Source organism: Garra rufa, chromosome 20 (genome assembly GCF_049309525.1).
Source record: "Garra rufa chromosome 20, GarRuf1.0, whole genome shotgun sequence".
Classification (NCBI taxonomy): Eukaryota; Metazoa; Chordata; class Actinopteri; order Cypriniformes; family Cyprinidae; genus Garra; species Garra rufa.
The window spans coordinates 6,670,000-6,692,672 of record NC_133380.1 but is presented as its reverse complement, the minus strand read 5'-3'; the positions used below and the strand labels follow the sequence as shown (position 1 = coordinate 6,692,672).

At 32.2% G+C, this 22,673-nt stretch overlaps 1 protein-coding gene across 1 annotated transcript in view; it reads left to right on the top strand.

Annotated features, from left to right (window-relative positions):
* The window catches only part of camta1b (calmodulin binding transcription activator 1b), a 395,800-nt gene that overhangs the window by 357,796 nt on the left and 15,331 nt on the right, over nucleotides 1–22,673 (top strand). Inside the window, 5 exon segments of the mRNA XM_073825386.1 lie at nucleotides 5,067–5,220; nucleotides 12,984–13,124; nucleotides 14,908–17,201; nucleotides 20,231–20,357; nucleotides 20,787–20,921. Of these exon segments, the coding sequence (XP_073681487.1) occupies nucleotides 5,067–5,220; nucleotides 12,984–13,124; nucleotides 14,908–17,201; nucleotides 20,231–20,357; nucleotides 20,787–20,921 (2,851 nt within the window).

Genomic DNA, 22,673 nt, shown 5'->3' with positions numbered 1-22,673 from the left:
TGTGGCAAAATTCTGTGTGGCACAATCTAATCAGCAGCTAAAAGCAGAATGATAATAACAAAATGTAAATAATTAAGGGATAAAAAGGATAAAAATCTACATAAAATGCAGGATTTAAAAATACAAACACTTGGGATTATTAAAATGCATTTACTCAACCCCAATTATAAAGAAGATAACTTTTTGGAGAAAAAAATGAAATAAAAATAAAATAAAATAAATGTGAAATAATATGTGTGCGTATGTGTACATTTTTAACAATTTTGATTAATTCATTTTTGTCAATTATTTATTTTTATTTAAATAATTGTATAACTAAATATATTTTATAAAAATATAATAAATATAATAAATATAAAAATATATTTCTAATAAAAAATTAATATAAAATAAAATTGTATATTATTTTCTGATATGTGTGTGTGTGTGTGTGTGTGTGTGTGTGTGTGTGTGTGTGTGTGTGTGTGTACGTTTTTAATCATTTTAAAAATTTTATATATTATGCAATTATATAAATAGTGTTACCTGCTTATATTTTTATAAAAAATAATTTTCTATATAGAATATATTTATATAGTGAAATTCTATATAATTATGCATTTTTTAACTTTTAATGTATTTATTTTGTCAATTGTTTATATTTTATTTAAATAATTGTATAATTTAAAAATACATTTCAAATTATTAAAATAAAATCCTTTTTAACTTCTGATATAAATGTGTGTGTTTTGTACAATTTAATTTTTTTTTAATATTTTATATATTATACAATTATATACATAGTGTTAACTGCTTATATTTTTATATAAATAATTTTCTATATGTAGTATATTTTTATAATTAAAGTCTATATAATTATGCATTTTTAAACGTATTTAAATAATTGTATAACTAAAAAAAATTCTAATTAATAAAATAATATAAAATAAAATCCATTTTAACTTCTGATATATATGTGTGTGTGTGTTTGTACATTTTTAATAATTTTAAAATATTTTTTATATTGTTATACAATTATATAGATAGTGTTAACTGCTTATATTTTAATACAAATTATTTTCTATATAGAATATATTTATATAATGAAATTCTATTCTTATGCATTCTTATAAATTCTATTCTTAAATTCTATAATTATTCATTTTTTCACTTTTAATGTATTTATTTTCGTCAATTATTTATATTTATATTTAAATAATTGTATAATTAAAAAACGAATTTCTAATTAATAAAGTCAAATTAAATCCTTTTTAATTTCTGATATATATGTGTGCGTGTGTATACATATTATACAATATACATATATTATACAATTATAGAAATAGTGTTATAAATAATTATTTATATATATATATATATATATATATATATATATATATATATATATATATTTTGATTGTTATTTATATTTTTACTTTTATTTAAATAATTGTTATAAATGAATTAATTAATTTCTAATTGTTCTAATTGTTATATCTTACATAAATAATTGTATGAATAATTTAATATATATATATATATATATATATATATATTTAACTATATATGTGTGTGTGTGTGTGTGTGTGTGTGTGTGTGTGTGTGTGTGTGTGTGTGTATTTTTTAAACATAAACTCACTTTTGATTAATTTTTCAGAAAACAACCCTTATCTAAGTCATTTTGCTTCTGAATGAAATGTATCTTAATGTCAAAATTTAAAGATAGTTGTACTAGAAAACAAAGACAAAAACACGGAGGAAGAAAATCATTTTGTGCGTGTGTGAACTGTGATTCTTGACTAAATTTCTCCCACTTTCTTGGCTAGAGCAACATAAAATGCACAGCACTTCTGACTGTTTTTCTTGTTGGTTTAAGACTATAGCTCCATGTATCAGCCGTGTCCTTTGAGTGTATATCTGTGCGCTTCAGTTTGATTAGTCATTGCGAGCTGCCGGATTTCTGCCCCCAAAGCTCCACGTATCCCCTTCACACCCACGAATCATGCTTATAGCGGCTGAGCTTTAAACAACACCTATTACTCTTATGCTGTCAATTAGGATAATTTATGGCCGTAATTCTGAGCCGGCATGAATCGCGCTGTTTTGATGTTGGTAAATACTTAGAAGTTAATTGGGGGCATCTGCTCCGGGGAGTTCGGGCGAAGAATGGGAGACTGTTTTGTTTTCACGCGTGCTTGCCAATTAACGACTCCCACCTCCATGCCACCCAACGCAAAACAACTCGCAGAGCTGACGTTTAACGGCATGGCTCAGATTCTCTGGGGTGGCTGTGTGTGTTTAGATGGAGTTGTAATTGCATGGGTTAATTTCACTTTGTCTATTAATGCTGTGTATGGGTGTTGCTTAAATAGATGAACTTTTGGCCCTGTGGACCCCTGTAAAACACACTTTCATGCTACACTAGTGTTCATTTGTTCACTAATTTAATCTGCTGTCAATATATATCAAAACTAATACATGTCATGCATCCCTATGTCAATTTACTTGATGAGGTGGCAATATTGTATTGTATTCATATGATGTGCTTTGTATGGAATTATATGATTTTTAAAAGAAAATTGGGTGTGAAGGTTTCTTTTCTGAGAAACAACAAATGTAATTTCTATCGCATCTCAAATAACATTTATTTTTGGAATAATTCCATAAATTCATAGCTAGCATTTTATTTATTGATTATGCATTTTAATTCTAAATATTTGAATTTAAACAGGTAGTTTACCCAAAAATGAAAATTCTGTCATCATTTACACACCCTCATGTTGTTTCAAACTTGTCTTTTTTCTGTTGAAAACAAAATAAGATATTTTGAAGAATGTCAGCAACCAAATAGTTGATGGTAGCCATTGATTTTCATAGTATGAAAAAAATACTATGGAAATTAATGCCTACCGTCAACTGTTTGTATGGTTTTTTTATATATATATATACATTGAAAGTCAGTGGCTATTATTAATTGTTGTTTTTATTTATTTATTCATTCATTCATCTAAAATTTTTAGTTTTATTATTTTTTTATTTTTTTTATTTTATTTTATTTATTTTTTTTACATACAATGTAAGTCGGTGGTTACTGTCAACTGTTTGTATGAGGACATTTATTTATGGTATTTATTTATTTATCATACAATGGAAGTTGATGCTACCAGCATATGTTAGTATGTTTTTTATTATTATTAATTATAATTTTATTTATTTTTTCATTTTTTATTTTTTTACATACAATGGAAGTCAATGGCTACCGTCATATGTTAGTATGTTTTTTTATTATTATTAATTATAATTTTATTTTATTTATTTTTTTTATTTTATTTTTTTTACATACAATGGAAGTCAATGGCTACGTCATAAGTGTTTTTTTATTATTAATTATAATTTTATTTTATTTATTTTATTTTATTTTTATTTTTATTTTTTTACATACAATGAAAGTCAATGGCTACCGGCATTGCATGGGGGGCATTTTTTATATATTTTTATATATTTTTTACATACAATGGAAGTCAATGGCTACGTCATAAGTTAGTATGTTTTTTATTATTAATTATAATTTTATTTTATTTATTTTATTTTATTTTTTTTATTATTATTTTTTTTACATACAATGAAAGTCAATGGCTACCGGCATTGTATGGGGGGCATTTTTTATATATTTTTGTATTACACAATGGAAGACAATAGCTATCGTCAAATGTTTCTATGAGATTTATTTATTTATTTATTGCATATAATGGAAGTCAATGGCTACCATCAACTGTTGCTGTTGCTACTATTTTTTGTTTGTTTTTTTATAATTATTATTATTACATACAATTACACGTTTGACTTATTTTTCCCCATACAAACAGTTGACAGCAGTACTTGATTTCCATAGTATGGAGAAAAAAAATACCATGGAAATCAATGGGTACCATCAGCTGTTTGTATAAGGGATTTTTTTTTTAATATTTTGTAATATTTTTTTTTTTTTTTTTTTTTTTTTTACATACACTGGAAGTCAATGGCTACCAGCACTGGGGGACATTTTTTTTTATTATTATTATTATTATTATTTATTTAATAGTTTCTCATTATTTTACATATAATGGAAGCCAATAGCTATCGTCAACTGTTTGTAAGTCAATGGCTACCATCATTTGTATGAGGGAGAAAATTGATTTCCATAGTATGAGAAAAAATGTTTATATGAAGGATTATTTTCTTATTGATTCATTTTTACATACAATGAAAGTCAATGGCAAGTCAGGGATTTTTTTTAATTATTATTAATTTTTACTTTGATTTTTTTGTTTTGTTTCCAGCCAAAATAACTAAAAATTCTTAAATCAAGAAATGATTTTCTACTTGAGTAAAAATTATTTCTTGTTTTCAGTAAAAAAAAACCAAGTCAAAATTAAGTGCGTTTTTGCTTAAAACACGCAAAAAAAAAAAATCTTATTTCAAACAGAAAACAAGATTATTTTTCTTACCCCATTGGCAAATTATTTTGCTTGTTTCAAGCAAAACGCACTTAATTTTGACTTGTTTTTCTGAAAACAAGATAATAATTTTTACTCGTCTAGAAAATTCTTCTTGATTTAAGAATCTTTAGATAGTTTGACTGGAAACAAGACAAAAATAACTAAAAATGTTAAAAAATTGAATTTAAATTTGAATTTGAAAGAATCTAAGTAAGTTTTTTTTTGCAGTGCAGCTAACTGGCAATTATATTTTGTGTAAATGTATATTTTACACAGTAGTTGTTTAATCTTTAGATGTGCATTGTTTTATAAATGTAATAATTGATATTTTATGATGGATTTTTATAGTGTAAGATCATAAGTCTAAGAGCACCATTGCAGTATGTGTTTGGTTACTATGGTTTACCATGTTTTATTCAAGACGTGTTTCCTAATTCTTCTCCATAAACTCAACATTTTGGACTTTCTTTTGAGCTGGAACTTCGTTCTGCTGGTCTCCTTCTGTGTCAATTTCCACTCGCTTTTGTCTCCACTTCTCCTTCCTCCTTCTTCTCTCATTATGTGCGGCCTTTCATCTCATCAGCTTCTCTCTTTCTTTTTCTCTCTCAGAACCCTGACATTGTGCTGGTCCACTACCTGAACGTGCCCGCCATAGAGGATTGTGGGAAACCGTGCGGGCCTATCCTGTGCTCCATCAACACGGATAAGAAAGAGTGGGCCAAATGGACCAAGGAAGAACTCATCGGGCAGCTCAAACCCATGTGTGAGTGTTAAACCACATGTCTACACTGTGTATTAGTAAGGAAATCATAGAATATGCTTGATATTGAAAAATATATATTAATTTGGTTCAGCAAGTTTAGTTTCGAGTGGAGACCATTATTTATTTATTTATTTATTTACTGTATATTCATGGTCATATCAGAGAAAGACAAAAAGTATTTGGACACTTAAGTCACGCATAAAATATATAAATATGAAACTGTCATTGCATTTGGTAATACATTATAAAAACATATCATTTGCTTTCATGTTTTGTGTCTAATGTTTTTTTTTTTTCTTTTAAACTAACAAATGTCTTTTTCATGTCAAATCGCCATTAATTTTATAAAGAAATTAATATTTATTCATTTTTATTAATATTTTATATTATATAGTTTAATTAATAATACCTTTTAAAGTACTATAATAATATAAAATGTAATTAAATACAATTTTTTATGAAATGTAATTTTAACATTAACATAAAATAAATGTAAACATGAATAAAAAATATAATAAATATTGTAATATTTATCTTACAATAGTTTATATTACAACTATAAACAGAATTTCTATTATTAATTGTTTATTAATTTAATTTATTATTATTATAATTAATAATATTTTTGTAATAAAATTATATAAAATGTAATGAAATACAATTTATTTTTTATGAAATGTAATTTTAGAAACAAAGTACATTTAAAAAATATAATAAATATTTTAATATCTTAAAATAGTTTATATTACAATTATAAATAGAATTTGTAATAATATACATTTTTAGATGATTATTATAGTTTATTATTATAAGTAATGATATTTTTAAATAAAATTAGATGAAATGTTATTAAATGCCATTTCTATTTTATGAAATATAATTTAATGAACATAAAATACACTTTAAAAAATATTATAAATAGTATAATATTTATCTTACAATAGTTTATTTTGCAATTATGAATAGAATTTATAATTATAATTATTTTTATATATTATTTTAGATAGTTAATATTATAATTAATTGTATTTTTAATAAAATAATTAAAAAAATCAATAAATTATAATTTTACAAATATTTTATAAAAATGTAATTTAAAAACATATAATAAATATTAATAAAAAATAATAATAAATATTATCATATTTATCTTACAATGTTTATATTACAATTATAAATAGAAGTTATAATTATAATTATTTTTATATTAAAATAATATAAAATTCATTAAAATAGAATTTTCTAAATATTTTATAAAAATTTTATTTATAACCTTAATCCTACATATAAAATACATTTTAAAATTATAATAAATATTATAATATTTATTTTATAATATTTCATATTATATTAGAATGTATCATTATAATTAATATTTTATTTTATAAATATGATTATTTAATCTTATAATTGTAATAAAAGAATTAAAATGTTATTTTAAAACTGTCTTACAAAAAAATGTATAACCATATAAAATGAATATGAAAATATAATAAATGCAAATATTTTATTGGCAAACTACATATTTAAAAATAATAATATTCATCATCATCATTAAAAAATTACAAAAACACAACACAAAAAATTACTATAGTTTTTACAAAACTTTAAAGTAAAATAATAAAATATATGCAAAAAAATGTTTACAAAAAATGTTTTATAACCACATAAAATTACTATACAACTATAATAAAACAATGCAGTTGTTCTATTTACAAATTACATTGTTTACCTTGATTTTGAAAAATAATAATAATAATACCGTTTATGCATTTATTTATTTATTTATTTATTTATTTATTTATTTAACAGCTATATATTTGTGGTTATATCCGTGGCTTCAAAAAGTATTTAAACACTTAAATCACGCTTAAAACATCTGAATATCATTGCATTAGATAATACCATATAAAAACATGCCATTTGCTTTTATATTTTGTATCTATTGCAGTGACATTTACAGATTTTAAAGTGTCAAAAACAATTTCTCGAAGGGATGCATCTGTACTGTGATGCATATTAGTAAAACATCCCCGTTTTCTGTTCTCCTGTGCTTTTAACTGTACAAAAGCAGCTGACCGTGTTTTACGCCATCAATGTTCACACATTGACACTCTCTGTACATTCACAGCAGTTATTTTTCTTGTAATATTAGAGTGACTTTTAAATCTGAACACACATCAATGAGTCATTAACTTCATGATGTGGTAGTGCAGCACTGAAAGGGCAGGAGAACGCTTCTCACATCATCATCATCATCTCTTTGAATGACCTTCCACCAGAGAAACTCAGTGATGGTGCAGGACTGCCACCTTCTGCTGGCAGGAGCGAATCGCAGGACATTTTTAGCTGGAGTCAATTTTTGGAGGAATCCAGTCATGTATTTTGAATGACACAGGCTGTTCGGATAAAATGTGGCCCTGATGTGGCCCATATGTGCACTGGGGCATAAAAAGGGCATTCTGGTTAGATGTGTGCAATTTAGGTATAACTAAAAATCTTAAAATATCAGCAAAAGGATAGCAACACATTGATATGTGCCTGTATTTTGTACATTTTTTTCTGTTTTCACTTTCAATATTTTTTGTCAAGCATCCTTATATATATACCCTATATTATATTTACTGTCCTGAATATTTTGCTTTTAAGTGTAATTCTTATTATTCTAAACAAGGTTATTATGCTTAACTCAAACTAAAAGCTTTCAAAAATTGTGTTTTGGAACAAATTTATACAGCGCTTTTTACAAAACAAGTTGTGTCAAAGTAAAATAAAATAAAACTAACTGAAACTATAACTGAAATAAAAATAAATATAAACTATAGACACTTAAAAGTAATATTAATAATAAAAATTAATCATAATTAATTTAAAAAAACGAAATCTTTAACAAAAATTAAAAGTAAAACTGAAAAATAAAATAAAATAAAATATAATTTTTGGTTAGCTACCAAAGTGACATACATTTTCATTTACATTTAGTTTATTTTGATTTTTATAAAAACGAACTGAAATTAAAATTAATATAAACTATAAAGACATACTTAAAAGTAACAATAATAATCATCATCATAATCAAAATTAATTTAAAAAAATGCAAAAACACAGAACAACAAAATTAAAACTGAAAAATAATTTTAAAAAATAATTTAATTTAATTTAATTTAATTTAATTTAATTTTTTTTTTAAAAAAGATTTGGATAGCTACCAAAACAACATAAATTCTCATTTACATTTACATTTAACTTTATGTACTAAAATGACAGAAACTGAAACTATAACTGAAATGAAAATGAATATAAACTACATAGACATACTTAAAACTCATCATCATCATAATTAATATAAATGACAAAAACACACAGCAAAAGAACTAATAAATCTTTAACAAAAAATAAAACAAAAAATTAATCTTAAATAAAATAAAATAACTGAATTTAATTTCATAACTTAAAATTATCATGAAAAAATAAATGAAACTATAACTGAAATTAAAATAAATATAAACTATATAGACATACTTAAAAGTATTAATAATCATAATTAATAAAAAATGACAAAAACACACAAAAAAATTACTAAATCTTTAAAAACAACAGAAATTACTAAATCTTTAACAACAAAAATTCAATTCAATTCAATTCAATTCAATTCAATTCAATTACATATTGGATAGCTACCAAAGCAACATAAATTCTCATTTACATTTACTTTAACTTGATTATTACTAAAATAACTGAAACTGAAACTAGAACTGAAATAAAAATGAATATAAACTATATAGACGTATTAAAAAAAATCATCATCATCATTAATGAAAATGACAAAAACACACTCTAATAAAACTAAATCTTTGACCCAAATTATAGCTAATACTGAAAATACAAAAATATGTTTAAAAAATATTTGTATCTCAAATATACTAAAATAACACAGATTCTCAGTGATTTTCATTAGAGTCTAATTACTCTAATACAATACACAAACAATAACTTAATTGATAAATTGCATTTAAATGCAACAATTTAAAAAAAATAATTTATTTAGTTATTTTTTAAATTACAGAATGAAAATGAGGGCAAAATGTTTCATTTTCATGAAAAAGCTTAAGTGACATTTTATATCTTATTTATTGGTGTGTGTGTGTGTGTGTGTGTGTGTGTGTGTGTGTGTGTGTGTGTGTGTGTGTGTGTGTGTGTGTGTGTGTGTGTGTGTGTGTGTGTGTGTGTGTGTGTGTGTGTGTGTGTGTGTGTGTGTGTGTGTGTGTGTGTACCTGGTATTCATCACGTTGTGGGGACCAAATGTCCCCACAAGGATAGGAATACCAGTAGATTTTGACCTTGTGGGGACATTTCTCAGGTCCCCATGAGGAAACAGGCTTATAAATCATGCACAATGAGTTTTTTTGAGGAAGTAAAAGTTTGCACAATCTCCTGTGAGGGCTAGGTTTAGGTGTAGGGTAGGTGTAGGGCCATAGAAAATACGGTTTGTACAGTATGAAAACCATTACGCCTATGGCATGTCCCCATAAAACATGTAAACCAGTGTGTGTGTGTGTGTGTGTGTGTGTGTGTGTGTGTGTGTGTGTGTGTGTGTGTGTGTGTGTGTGTGTGTGTGTATTCACACACATACACAGGTACATACGAATGTGCATGCTGTATATGTAAGCAACTGTGTAATGCAACTCTCTGGCTCAGACAAACTGATTTGTATTGACTAAAATCATGAAGTTGTTCTCTGAGTGTCTCTAATTGGATTGTGTCAGCTGACTGTGATGTTTATTTCTGGACTGAAAGATGAAAAATTATGCTCTCAGTAGATGAAGTGCACAGTTCCATGCTGAGTTTTCTATCAACATTAGAAGAAGCAAACAAGATGGCTTTAGTCACTGTCACTCCGCTTAAATAGATCTGTGATGCTTTCATCTCATTAAACCAGCACCCAGGGCCTCATTACTAAAACATCCTGCACATGAAACAGCGCAGAGAGAGTAAAAAGGTATTTGACTGGTAAAGGCTTGCAAAATGATTATTAGCTGCAGTAACTCAATACATCCAGCAGATGTCAGTGTGGTATTGTTTTGCTTTATCTGACTAGATTGCTACATTGTTATGGGGTTGTTGTAGTACATTTGAGTGATCTGAAACAGCACCTGTTTATCCAAATTACAGCTCATGAGTTAAAAGGAAGTAAAGCATTTTTTGTGGCAGTATGAGAGTTTTCTGAGTTGAATTTTGACAGGGGAAATAAAAGCTTTTGTACAGTAATGCACTTGCAGTGAAAGTCTATAGGCTAAGGGAATGCATAAATGCTTAAAATACATTTTATGCATGCACATAGACTAGTCTGATTGTATAATTATTTTCTAATCCTATCTGTGCAAAATTATATGCATGTTCACATGAAATCTGCACTGACAGTATGCAGTTCAGATTTTCACAGATTTTAAGTTCTTGAAGATATTAAGTTGTATATTTAATTTTTTCCTGCCATTTAATACTTTAACTCTCAATTTAATGTGTTTTACCATGTTCAAATCCTGCAGATAAGCTCAAAAAATGCAAACAAGTTGGTAAATTTCATCTGGGCCTAGTTCTATTTAATGTTATCAAAACATCCTGATAACTTTTGCATGATACATGCAAGTTTACAAAGTTCACATTACCAAAATATATAACTTATATAAAACATATTATATATATATATATATATATATATATATATATATATGAACAATATAAACTATCATCCAAAAGTGATAGCAAAGACTTTATATTAAGAGAAAAGATTTATTTAATTAGATAATTAGATTTGAATTAATCAGCATATTAGAATGATTTTGAATAATCATGTGACACAGAAAACTGAAGTAATGGCTGATAGAAATTTAGCTTTGCATCACAGGAGTGAATTATGTTTTAAAATATATTAATATAGAACACTATTATTTTAAACTGTAATAATATTTCACAATAGTACATTTTTTTCTGTATTTTTGATCAAGTAAATGCAGCCTTGATGAGCATATAAGAATTCTTAATAATAATTAAAACAGTTTGACTGGCATTGTATACTGCTGTTCAAATGTTTGGGAACAGTTTGGGAACAGATTTTTTATGTTTTTTAATGATTTTCAAAGCCTTTTCTGCTCACCAAGGCTGCATTTATTTGATTAAAAATACAGAAAAGAAATGTAATATTGTGAAATATTATTCCAATTTAAAATAGTGGGTTTCTTTGATGAATAAAACTTTAAAAAGAACAGCATTTATACAAAATAGTAATCTTTTCAAACAAAACAATTATTAACTACCACTTTTTATCAATTTAACACATACTTACTGAATACAAGTATTAATTTCTTTCAAATAAAACTAAGCAATCTTAGTAGCCACAATATCTTTGCCTGTGAAGCCATTTTTATGCAACGCAATGATGGCTGCACGCGTTTCTTTGCAGGTCACCATGGTTAACAATGGAAGAACAATGATTTCAAGCATCACCCTCCTTTTAACATGTCAAGTCTGCCATTCTAACCCAATCAGCCTGACATAATGATCTCCAGCCTTGTGCTCGTCAACATTCTCACCTGAGTTAACAAGACGATTACTGAAATGATCTCAGCAGGTCCTTTAATGACAGCAATGAAATGCAGTGGAAAGTTTTTTCGGGATTAAGTTCATTTTCATGTCAAAGAAGGACTATGCAATTCATCTGATCACTCTTCATAACATTCTGGAGTATATGCAAATTGCTATTATAAAAACTTAAGCAGCAACTTTTCCAATTTCCAAAATTTATGTAATTCTCAAAACTTTTGGCCACGACTGTATATTAAAATAGAAAACCACAATTTTAAATTGCAATAATATTTCACAATATTACTGTTTTTTTTTTTTCAGATAAATGAATGAGCAGAAATGACTTCTTTTAAAAAAAAACATCAAAATATCTTAACTGATCCTAAACTTTTGAACATCAGTATTTATATAGAGAGAGTTCTAGAATGTTTTGCTTCATAGCCTTCCATTGCAAGTGCATTACTGCGAAAACTAGATAAATACAAAATAAAAAAAACACAGAAAAGATATTCCTTTGCATTTTTCGTGTACAGAAAACGTCAAAATAGTCTCCATTCACACGGATCCTCAAAAACAACAAAAAATGCTGGATTGCATGCTATAGGCCAGCAGCTGGTGATATCATTTTGTAAAGAAACATTGTCTTTTTTATTGCAAGAATAAACCAGAATAACTACAACAATTAAATACGACACTGGATGACAGTATAGAATAAAGAAACATTATCCGAACACTTAATGTACATGTGTATGGCATCATTGTTTTCACAACTGTGCATTTTTAGAGACAATTACAGTATCGTTTTCAAAAACTTGCTATTGGAAATCTGTTTTCAAAAGTTTTCAGACGCCTAAAATGCTAGTCATGTAAACAAACGCCCAAAATGCATTAAAAGTTTTAGGTTTTAATTGAAAATGGATTCGTGTATTAACATTATAGATGTGACAAAATGACATCAGTGGCAATCTAAAGCATGTCACAGATGCTTCAAACTGGTAAAAAGGCAGAACACTTTCTGTAAGCATTTGATGGCTTTGGCCCATGCTACGTGACAGCCGTGTAGACAGTGGTGGGGAAGTTAGGCCATCTCTCCCCTGCAGTGTCAGTAGGGGGGTGCTGGCGAGGTGCCGGTCTGTGTGGCTGTCTGGCTGACGTCTGTGTCTCCTCCTCTCTCCCGGCAGTTCATGGCATCAAGTGGACTTGCAGCAATGGGAATAGCAGCACTGGCTTCTCAGCAGAGCAGCTCGTGCAGCAAATTCTGGACAGCCACCAGACCAAACCACCTCCCCGGACTCACAACTGCCTCTGCACGGGAAACCTGGGTAAGGGAACGGGCCTGAAATGACATCTCTGTTTTATCTCAATAGCTTCTTGCAGAGAAAAAGACCCTTGTAAATGTGTCTCAACAATAAGTCACAGATTTCAGTATGAACTCATTTCTTATCAAATCATCAAATTCTTTCAGTACCAAATAACACTATATTCTTTCCGTATGACTATTGATTCATTAAGGACTCCTTAACCCTTCATTAAGGATGAGGGTTTTGTTGAGAGCCATTAATTTACTTATCTAACAGTGATTTCACTGTAAGGTAGTATGCAATATAGTATATTTTTTATATAAATGTAATTTTGGGCATATGTTATTTGAATTTGGACTGTAATGTTTACATACAGGGCAACTGAGAGCCCTTTCTATCATCTTTTCAGGTTCAGTATAGATTATGGCCAGCAGATGGTAGTATTAAGTCAAGGAAAAATTATCAAGCCACATACAAAACTGTCTCCACTACAAATTACTCTCAGACAATGATTCATGCGTTTACAATAAACAAAACGGATTATGAAACCAATGCATTCATTTTCTCTAAAATCATACTGACTGATGACAGTTTTGAGTCAAGTGAAAATAAATTTTCTCCACCACATAGGCCAACTACAAATACAGTTGAGGTCAAAAGTTTACATACACTTTGCAGAGTCTGCAAGATGTTAATTATTTGACCAAAATTAGGAAGATCTTACAAAATGCATGTTATTGTTTGTTTAGTACTGACCTGAATAAGATATTTCACATAAAAGACAATTTGAGAAAAAAATAAGAAAGATTTACTAATTTTCATTCTGTTCAAAAGTTTTCTCTTAATGCATCCTTCTTGAGCATCAGTAAGCGTTTGAACCTTCTGTAATAGTTGCATATGAGTCCCGCAGTTGTCCTCAGTGTCAAAAGATGGATCTCAAAATCATACAGTCATTGTTGAAAAGGGTTCAAATACACAAAAATGCTGAAAAACCAAAAAATTGTGGGACCTGAATGATTTTTCTGAAGAACAGCAGGCAGTTTAACTGTTCAGGACAAACAAGGAACTCATGAACAACTATCACTAAACAAACACAAAGAAAAAAAACGTTGTGGATCTATTAGGTAACAACACAGTATTAAGATTCAAGTGTATGTAAACTTTTGAAACTATTTGAAAGGTAACAATTGTTTTCTCTTTTAGACTATATGTAAACATATTTTTTATTAAATATCTTATTCAGGTCATTACTAAATAAAAGTAACATGCATTTTGTATGATTATGCAAGGTGTATGTAAACTTTTGACCTCAACTGTATTTTCAGGCAGTTTACCACTTCACTCATGATCTCTAACATTATATTTGTATATATTTTTTAATTATTTACTTTTTTGTATTTTGTTACATTTTAATCATGCACTATACTTCTATTTTAATTGTGTAATTTTTATATCTGGTAAACAGGTAAACAGAGAGACAGGTCTTTTCATGAATCACAAACTAATAAAATGTACCAAAATGCATGGTTTAGCTTTATGTGTCAAGCTATTTTTAGGTAGCATTAATATTATAACGAAACTTTACATTTACATTTATTCATTTGGCAGACGCTTTTATCGAAAGCAACTTACAATTGGGGAATACAACAAGCGATTCATCCTAAAGAGGCAGATCGACATAGGAAGTGCTCATAATACCATATATCAGGCATTGTTTAGAGGAGTACAAAGGGAAAAATAAGAAAGAGAAGAACAAAGTTTGTTTTTGTTTTTTACTTAAAGTGTGTCTGCTCTGTCTCTGTAGGTGCTGGGAGCAGCCTGCATCACAAATGCAACAGTGCCAAACACCGTATCATCTCCCCCAAAGTGGACCCACGCACCGGAGGTGCCTACAGCAGCACCCACTCCGAGGTTCAAAACAACGATGTGTCAGAGGGAAAGACAGAGCACAGCCATGGTGGGGGCAAAAATGGCAGGGCAGGGGGCGATGGAGCCGGCGGAACGGGAGGCCGAGAGAAAAGGAACGGCAAGGTGCACAAGCCAGCACTACTCCACCAGAACAGTATGGAGGTGTCCTCGTCCAACCAGGTGGAAGTGCCAGATACCACCCAGAGCTCACCCGTCTCCATAAGCAGTGGGCTAAACTCTGACCCCGATATGGCCGACAGTCCCGTGGTGACAGGAATGGGCCACGTAGCCTCGGTAATGAGCAGCCTGTCTCAATCCGCCACTGTATTTATGTCAGAGGTGTCCGGAGACCCTGTCTATAGCATGTCCCCCACTGTAGACCCCAACGCTCACCTTTTGGGTCCGGACACAGCCTCAAGCAGTCTGGTATTAGCAGTGACAGCCGACAGTCACAAATTTGCCTTTGCTGGAGCGGTTGGAGTGGGGTTAGCAGATGGAGGGTCTACCGACGGACTTGGTATGCTGTCATCAGCCAGCGTGTCTGAAGAACTGGTGCTGTCTAGTAACCTTGAATCTGGGAGTATTAAGCTACCCGAGACCAATATGAATTTCGACCCCGACTGCTTTCTCAATAACCCCAAGCAAGGTCAAACCTATGGAGGAAACGGGATGAAAACTGAGGAGAGCAACGGGAGCAGCTGCAGCAATGGAGGGCTGCGGTGTTCCCCGCCACTCAACGACAACGGTTATGGATTCAACACCGCTCTGGTGAAGAACATCAAAACGGAGGACACGTCATTTGAGCAGCAGTTGGCGAAAGAGAGTGGCTATCAGGTTGGAGAAGTGGTGAGCGGTGCTGTTGGCACCTCTGGTTCTTCAAACGGCGGTTCTGGTCAAAACTCCCTGGCTCTGACTCCTACTGGTTCACTCCTACCGTCTGGAGGTGGACTCAGTCCCAGCACTACCCTTGAGCAGATGGATTTTAGTGCGATTGATGCCAAGCAAGACTATCCGTCCAGTGTTATGTCAGCGGCAGGCTACACCCAATCTATCTCCAGCTCTCACCTGGCCCACCAGAGTCACTCCCCCAGCTTCTTCCTGCAAGGTTCGCCACAGTCCCAAAACCAGACTCACTCAAACAACTCCAGTTCAAGCCAGAACTCTCACGACTCCAATGCCTACATGGGCATGTCTGTTGTCAAATCAGACTCAACAGGAACTAACGGGCATCTCCACCACCATCACCATACCCATCCCAGCCAGCACACTGCCTCAAACTGCAACGGCGGCTCTCCAACCGAACGGAATGGACAGGCTGGGTCACTCCAGCTTTTGCAGTACCAGAACCGCTTTCCAACCGCAGGTCAGGAGCATGAAGAAGTTGGTGGTTTGGAACAGCCAATCGTAGCAGAACAAAGAGAAGGAGGTGTTCAAGAGAAGGACTCGGATGGTCTGATGAAACCAGGGGATCACTTGCAGTCTGGTGAAGGGAGAGAACCCGAGGGCGTAGGTAGCGAAGAACACTACCTTCAGAACCCAGCGGAAAGTGGTGGAGTCGGGCTAGGATCTGGAGGAACGGGCGCGAGGGCAGAAAGTGGAACGCTGTGCAATGACACAGAGGGAAATGGAGCCACCAACAGCCCCCATCAACAGCTTCAGCCACTCTTGCAAGGAGCTGGTTTGGTCCAGGGGCTTTTTAGCACTGTAGGCACCCACCAAAGCCTGGGCAATAGTGGAACCAACGGAGGAGGCTCCATGGAGATCAACCTGGATCATTTTGACGTTTCCTTTGGGAATCAGTTTTCGGATCTCATTAATGACTTCATTTCGGTGGAGGGTGGAAGCGGTACGGCGGTAGTGGCCGGCAGCAACGCTCTCTACAGCCATCAGCTGATGACCCATTCGGGAACAGAGGGGCAGGTCTCCTCTGGAACCGCTGCACAACAAGGTGCAGATGAAGTAGCTCATGGGGCAAGGGGGTACAATTCTGCAGAGCTCTGCTTGCAGCCCTGTTGCAGCCCGCAGTCTACGCAGGCTGGGGCAGTGACGGGTGAGGCAGGACAGCTGGCTTACATGCAGGTGGCTGAGGCTGTGTCGGCAGCTGTGGCGCATGGAAACATTGGAATGTTACAGGCTACCGGAAGGCTGTTTGTGGTGACGGATTATTCTCCAGAGTGGTCTTATCCTGAGGTGAGTTTGTGACACTTCTGCAGAGTTTAAAGATTTGTATTGCTTACTATAACGTAAATGATGTATCTTACTGAAATTTGTAGTAGAAAACCCATGAAATTTTGGACTGTGGGTGGCACAATTTTGACATAAAATGGTTGCACTCGGTGAGCTACTGGCGCTACCTGTTGCTATTTTTACTGCAACACAACTCGGAAAATAAAATACTGATACGATGACCACAGCTACTGAAAGAGCTTACAGGTGACAATGGATATAAGCGTAGGCTTAAACCAAATGCCGTACCATCGATTATTCCCCACAAGAAGTCTAAACACCCCCGCGTATAGAGTGAAATCTGTGCTGAAAAACTCTTTCAGTGGCTGCGGCATGACAAGCGTCAGCTTGTTTACATCCTAGCATTTCTTGTCTGCCGTTTGTAAGCTCTTTCAGTAGCTGAGGTCTACTAAAAGCCTTAAAGGCATCAGGGCTAAAGTGGAGAAAACAAAGACGCAGGTCTTTAGGAAGTTTTATTCGTCCACAGGCATTTCCCCATTCTTTTCTCCTCTTCTTATCGCTAGGAAAGCAGTGAAGACAGGTAACCTATCTTACTTTTGTGCCAATTGGATTGGATCACCCTGATCCAGATACACACAGGGACATGATGATAAAAAAACTTACAAAAACATTTGGAACAACACAAACTGAGAATCTGAATTCAGAATTATTTTTAAACAACCTGTTTTCAAGATTTGATCCAATCCGATTGCCAAAATCTGATCTGATTACTTTTGAACAACTGGCCCTAGGGTTTCATTAAAAAAGTGCATCTTAACTCAAATAGCTGTGTGCTAGAATAGTCACCAGGGGGCAGCAAAGGTAAAAGCAAATGTACAGGTCTAAATAGAATCTGCAGACTTTTTTGCAATTTCTGAACTAATTTGAAGAGAAAATCTACAGAATTTTGTGGAATGGCTTTAAACATAGTAAAATGATTATTACTCTGTTATTAGCAGCTAATATTAAAGTAGATAATTTACTCACCCTCAGTTTTGTACACAAAAGAATACATTTTGAAGAATACTGGTAACCAATCAGTTGATGGTCCCCATTGACTTCTGTAGTATAGAACAAAAATAATATAGAAGTCAATGGCTACCATCAGCTGTTTGGTTACACACATTCTTTATCTTCTTTTGTGTTCAACAGAAGAAGGAAATTCAGATTGGAACAACTTGAGAGTGAGTCAATGATCACAGAATTTTCATTTTGGGGCAAACTGTCCCTTTAAGTATATTAGGGGCAAGAATTTGTAAATGATAATTTTCTAATTCTTAGAAACCTGTGGAACGAAAGCATACAATTCACACGGGAATTGGCCACAAGCTGTTTAATGCAGGAATAGATTTGAGTCTTGTGAGGTCTGAATGCAAATCTCAAGGTCTTCACTACAACAAGTGACGTATGTATTTGTCCCAGAAGCCCATGGGCCACATGAGACATATGCTCAGCCTGTCATTAACATGCCCATTGGCAAGGAAGCAGTCGGACAAATATAGACAGAGGGATATTAGACCTCACCACAACTGCTCAGCTCTCACAAACTCTGGTTATTTTTTTCTGACATTTTCCTAGTAGGAAAAAAGATGTCATCAGAGATGCACATCAGTTCAGTGTTTCTTGTAATGCACTGACATTAAAATAATTGCATATGTACATTCAAGCCCGAAATTATTCATTCTGACTTAAAGTTACTTATATTCAACCAGCAAGTTTTTTTATATATTAGAAATGACACAGACGTCTCCCAGAAGATAATAAGACGATGTACAAGAGGCATCATCGTGGAAAAAATTATTACTCATCTTTTATTTACATTTGAACAAAAAGTGGCATGTCCAAAATTATTCATACCCTTCTCAATAATCAATAGAAAAGCATTTACTGGCTATTACAGCAATCAAACGCTTTCTATAATTGCTGACCAGCTTTTTGCATGTCTCCACTGGGATTTTTATTAACTCTTTCAGGTTGGAGGGTCTCCTTGCCATCACCCTGATCTTTAGTTCCCTCCACAGATTCTCAATTGGATTTAAGTCAGGACTCTGGCTGGGCCACTGCAAAACGTCAATGTTTTTGTCTGCTAACCTTTACTTCACCACTTTTGCTGTGTGTTTTGGGTCGTTGTCGTGCTGAAATGTCCACTGGTGCTCAAGGCCAAGTTTCTCTGCAGACTGCCTGATGTTGTTGTTGTTAAGAATTTTGATGTATTGCTCCTTTTTCATGGTGCCGCTTACTGCGATTAGGTTCCCTGGTCCACCAGCTGAAAAACACCCCCAAAACATTAGGTTCCCACCAGCATGTTTGACAGTGGGGATGGTGTTCTTAGGGTTGAAGGCTTCTCCTTTTTTACGCCAAATGAGTCTACATCATTGTGGCCAAACAATTCCATTTTTGTTTCACCTGACCATAAAACAGAAGACCAGAAGTCTTCTTCTTTGTCCAGATGAGCATTTGCAAAGACCAAGTGGGCTTTTGTGTGCCTTATCTGGAGAAGTGGTGTCCTCCTTAGTCTTAGCCATGACCTAACAGCAGAGAGCTTCTGTTTTTCACCTGTTGAGTTGATTAAAACAGCTGTTCCCAATGAATCAGGGTAATTAGGATGCTTTAGAACAGCTTGGTCTATTTGGAATGGTATAGAACTTTGGATTTTCCCATAGACTGTGACAGTTTGCATAGGGTATGAATAATTTTGGACATGCCACTTTTGTTCAAATGTAAATAAAACCTGAGAAATATTTTTTTCCACAATGATGCCTCTTGTACATCGTCTTATTATCTTTTGGGAGAAGCCTGTGTCATTTCCGGTCATTTGCTGGTTGAATAAAAGTAACTTTAAGTCCGAATTTGCCAGGGGTATGACTAATTTCAGGCTTGACTGTATGTTAGATTAAATGTGTAAGCATTGTAAATGTAACCAACCAGTTGTAACAGTTTACATAAAAGGAAACTATGTTTATTTATATATAATATTGATATTTATTTCTCAGGGTGGTGTGAAGGTACTGATCACCGGTCCATGGCAGGAAGCCAGCAGTGAATATACCTGTCTATTTGATCAGATAACAGTTCCAGCCTCCCTCATCCAACCCGGGGTGCTACGCTGTTACTGCCCAGGTATTTTATTACAGTACCAAATTGTGCATACAAACATTTAAAATTGTCCTTTTAAAGGCAGAGTGATGCATTTCAGTATACTAAAATCATCCAACAAATTTAAATGATAAAAAAGTGGCCACTATGTCAGTCAGTATGCCAAATGGTCCCAAACCAACATCTTATTTTAGTCTTTTTCATGTGTTAAGTCTCTATACTGTAGTCCATGAATATATCATGTGCTCTTTGTGAACAAACAAAGGACTGTTCTTTAACAGCTGTCATAGAGAACTCATTAAAATTCCACTGTTATGTAACTAAATAAATAAATATAAACAAAAATACTCTGAGCCATCACTCTGAAATGTTTTGCAAACGTGTGGGCTTTAAACTGTAAGGCGTTTCTTTGCACATAAACTTTTTTAATTCAAGTCTCTTTTTTTTTCAAAGCTCATGACACGGGTCTGGTGACCCTGCAGGTTGCAGCCAGCAGTCAAATCATCTCCAATTCAGTGGTGTTTGAGTATAAAGCCCGTGCCCTGCCCGCCCTGCCCTCTTCTCAGCACGACTGGCTCTCACTAGACGGTACGTTTGAGATTAATCTTGCGTTGCATCGTATACCGCTGTTGCACAGTTGTGTTTTTGGTTGTCATCATTTTGCACTGTAAAGAAACTTTGGAAGTTTAATATAAATTTGTGTTTTTTCATGCATTTTGAATACTAAATGTTTTATTTGTGCATTGCCAAATGTTGTTTGGCTGAAACTGCTCTGAATGGCTGATGGCAGACGTTTCTTCAAGCTTTGTTTCTTAAGAATTAAATGATTGGCAGGTGAATAATCGAAGACTTGGTTGGTGTTAAACTCCTGGTTTTGCATGCATTTTAAACAAGGTGTCTAGGGAGTGTTTGTCTAGGCTAAAAGTAAAATAAAAATAATAAGTTGGTCAAACTGGGCTGACAGACTTTCTCAGATGTTTCAAAGATGAAGAGAATCTTTGTAACCTGTGTAATCAGGTTACATTTGGATAAAAGTATGGCTGATAAAAGTCTTCTCTGTTTTTGCAAACATGGTGTGTGTTTTTGTGTTTTAACATTTTATGGAATATGTACTAGTCAGGTTATAAGGACTATGTGGACTTCTTCTGTGGTAAAATCATGATTTGTTTTTAATTTTCTGAGGGCGAATCTCACAAAGTAGTTTTGAGGTCATATTTAGTAATAATAAAAATGTTTAATTTAATAGTAAATGTGACCCTGGACTACAAAACCGGTCATAAGGGTCAATTGAAATTCCATTAATTAGTTGTTTGTTAGGATAGGGCAATATTTGGCCAAGATACAACTATTTGAAAATCTGATATCTGAGGGTCCAAAAAAATCGAAATATTGAGAAAATCAAATTGGTCTCAAAAGTTCTTAGTCATGTGTATTACTAATCAAAAATTAAGTTTTGATGTATTTACTGTAAAAAAATTTACAAAATATCTTCATGGAACATGATCTTACTTAATATCCTAATGATTTTTGGCAAAAAAAAAAGACAAAATCGATCATTTTGACCCATACATTTGGCTATTGCTACAAATAAACCTGTGCTACTTAAGTCTAGTTTTGTGGTCCAGGGTCACAAATGTGTGAATTTAAACCGCAATAAATAATTAAATAATAAAGTTAGGAGAACAAAACAAAAACTAAAAACCAACAGAAAATATATATTTTGCATAAAAATGACAATTAAGTACATGACCTCTATGTCGTCAACTTTAATGTGGAAAAAAAAACTTCATTACCATTTTCATAGAGTGATTGTCATTATCATTATTCTCAGAGACCTCATTAGATGAGTCCTCATTAGATTGCAATTACTGTAATGAGTAATTAAAATCAGTCCAGTCTGGACACAATAGTTCATTTTAAATGAAAATCAGCATGAACTTTACTATTTAAATACAGAATTTTGCTGTAATTCTCCAGAAGGAAACACAATGCAGAGCCAATGCATGAAGATTAGGGTAAATTTAAATATATATATATATATATATATATATATATATATATATATATATATATATATATATATGATATTTAGGCAAAATGAGAAAAATGTACACATCTTCATTCTGTTCAAAAGTTTACACCCCCGGCTCTTAATGCATCTTTTTTCCTTTTGGAGCAACAGTGAGTGTTTGAACCTTCTGTAATAGTTGTATATGAGTTCCTCAGTTGTCCTCAGCGTGAAAAGATGGATCTCAAAATCATACAGTCATTGTTTAAAAGGGTTCAAATACACAAAAATGCTAAAAAAAAAAAAAAAAAAAAAAACGTAGAATTTGTGGG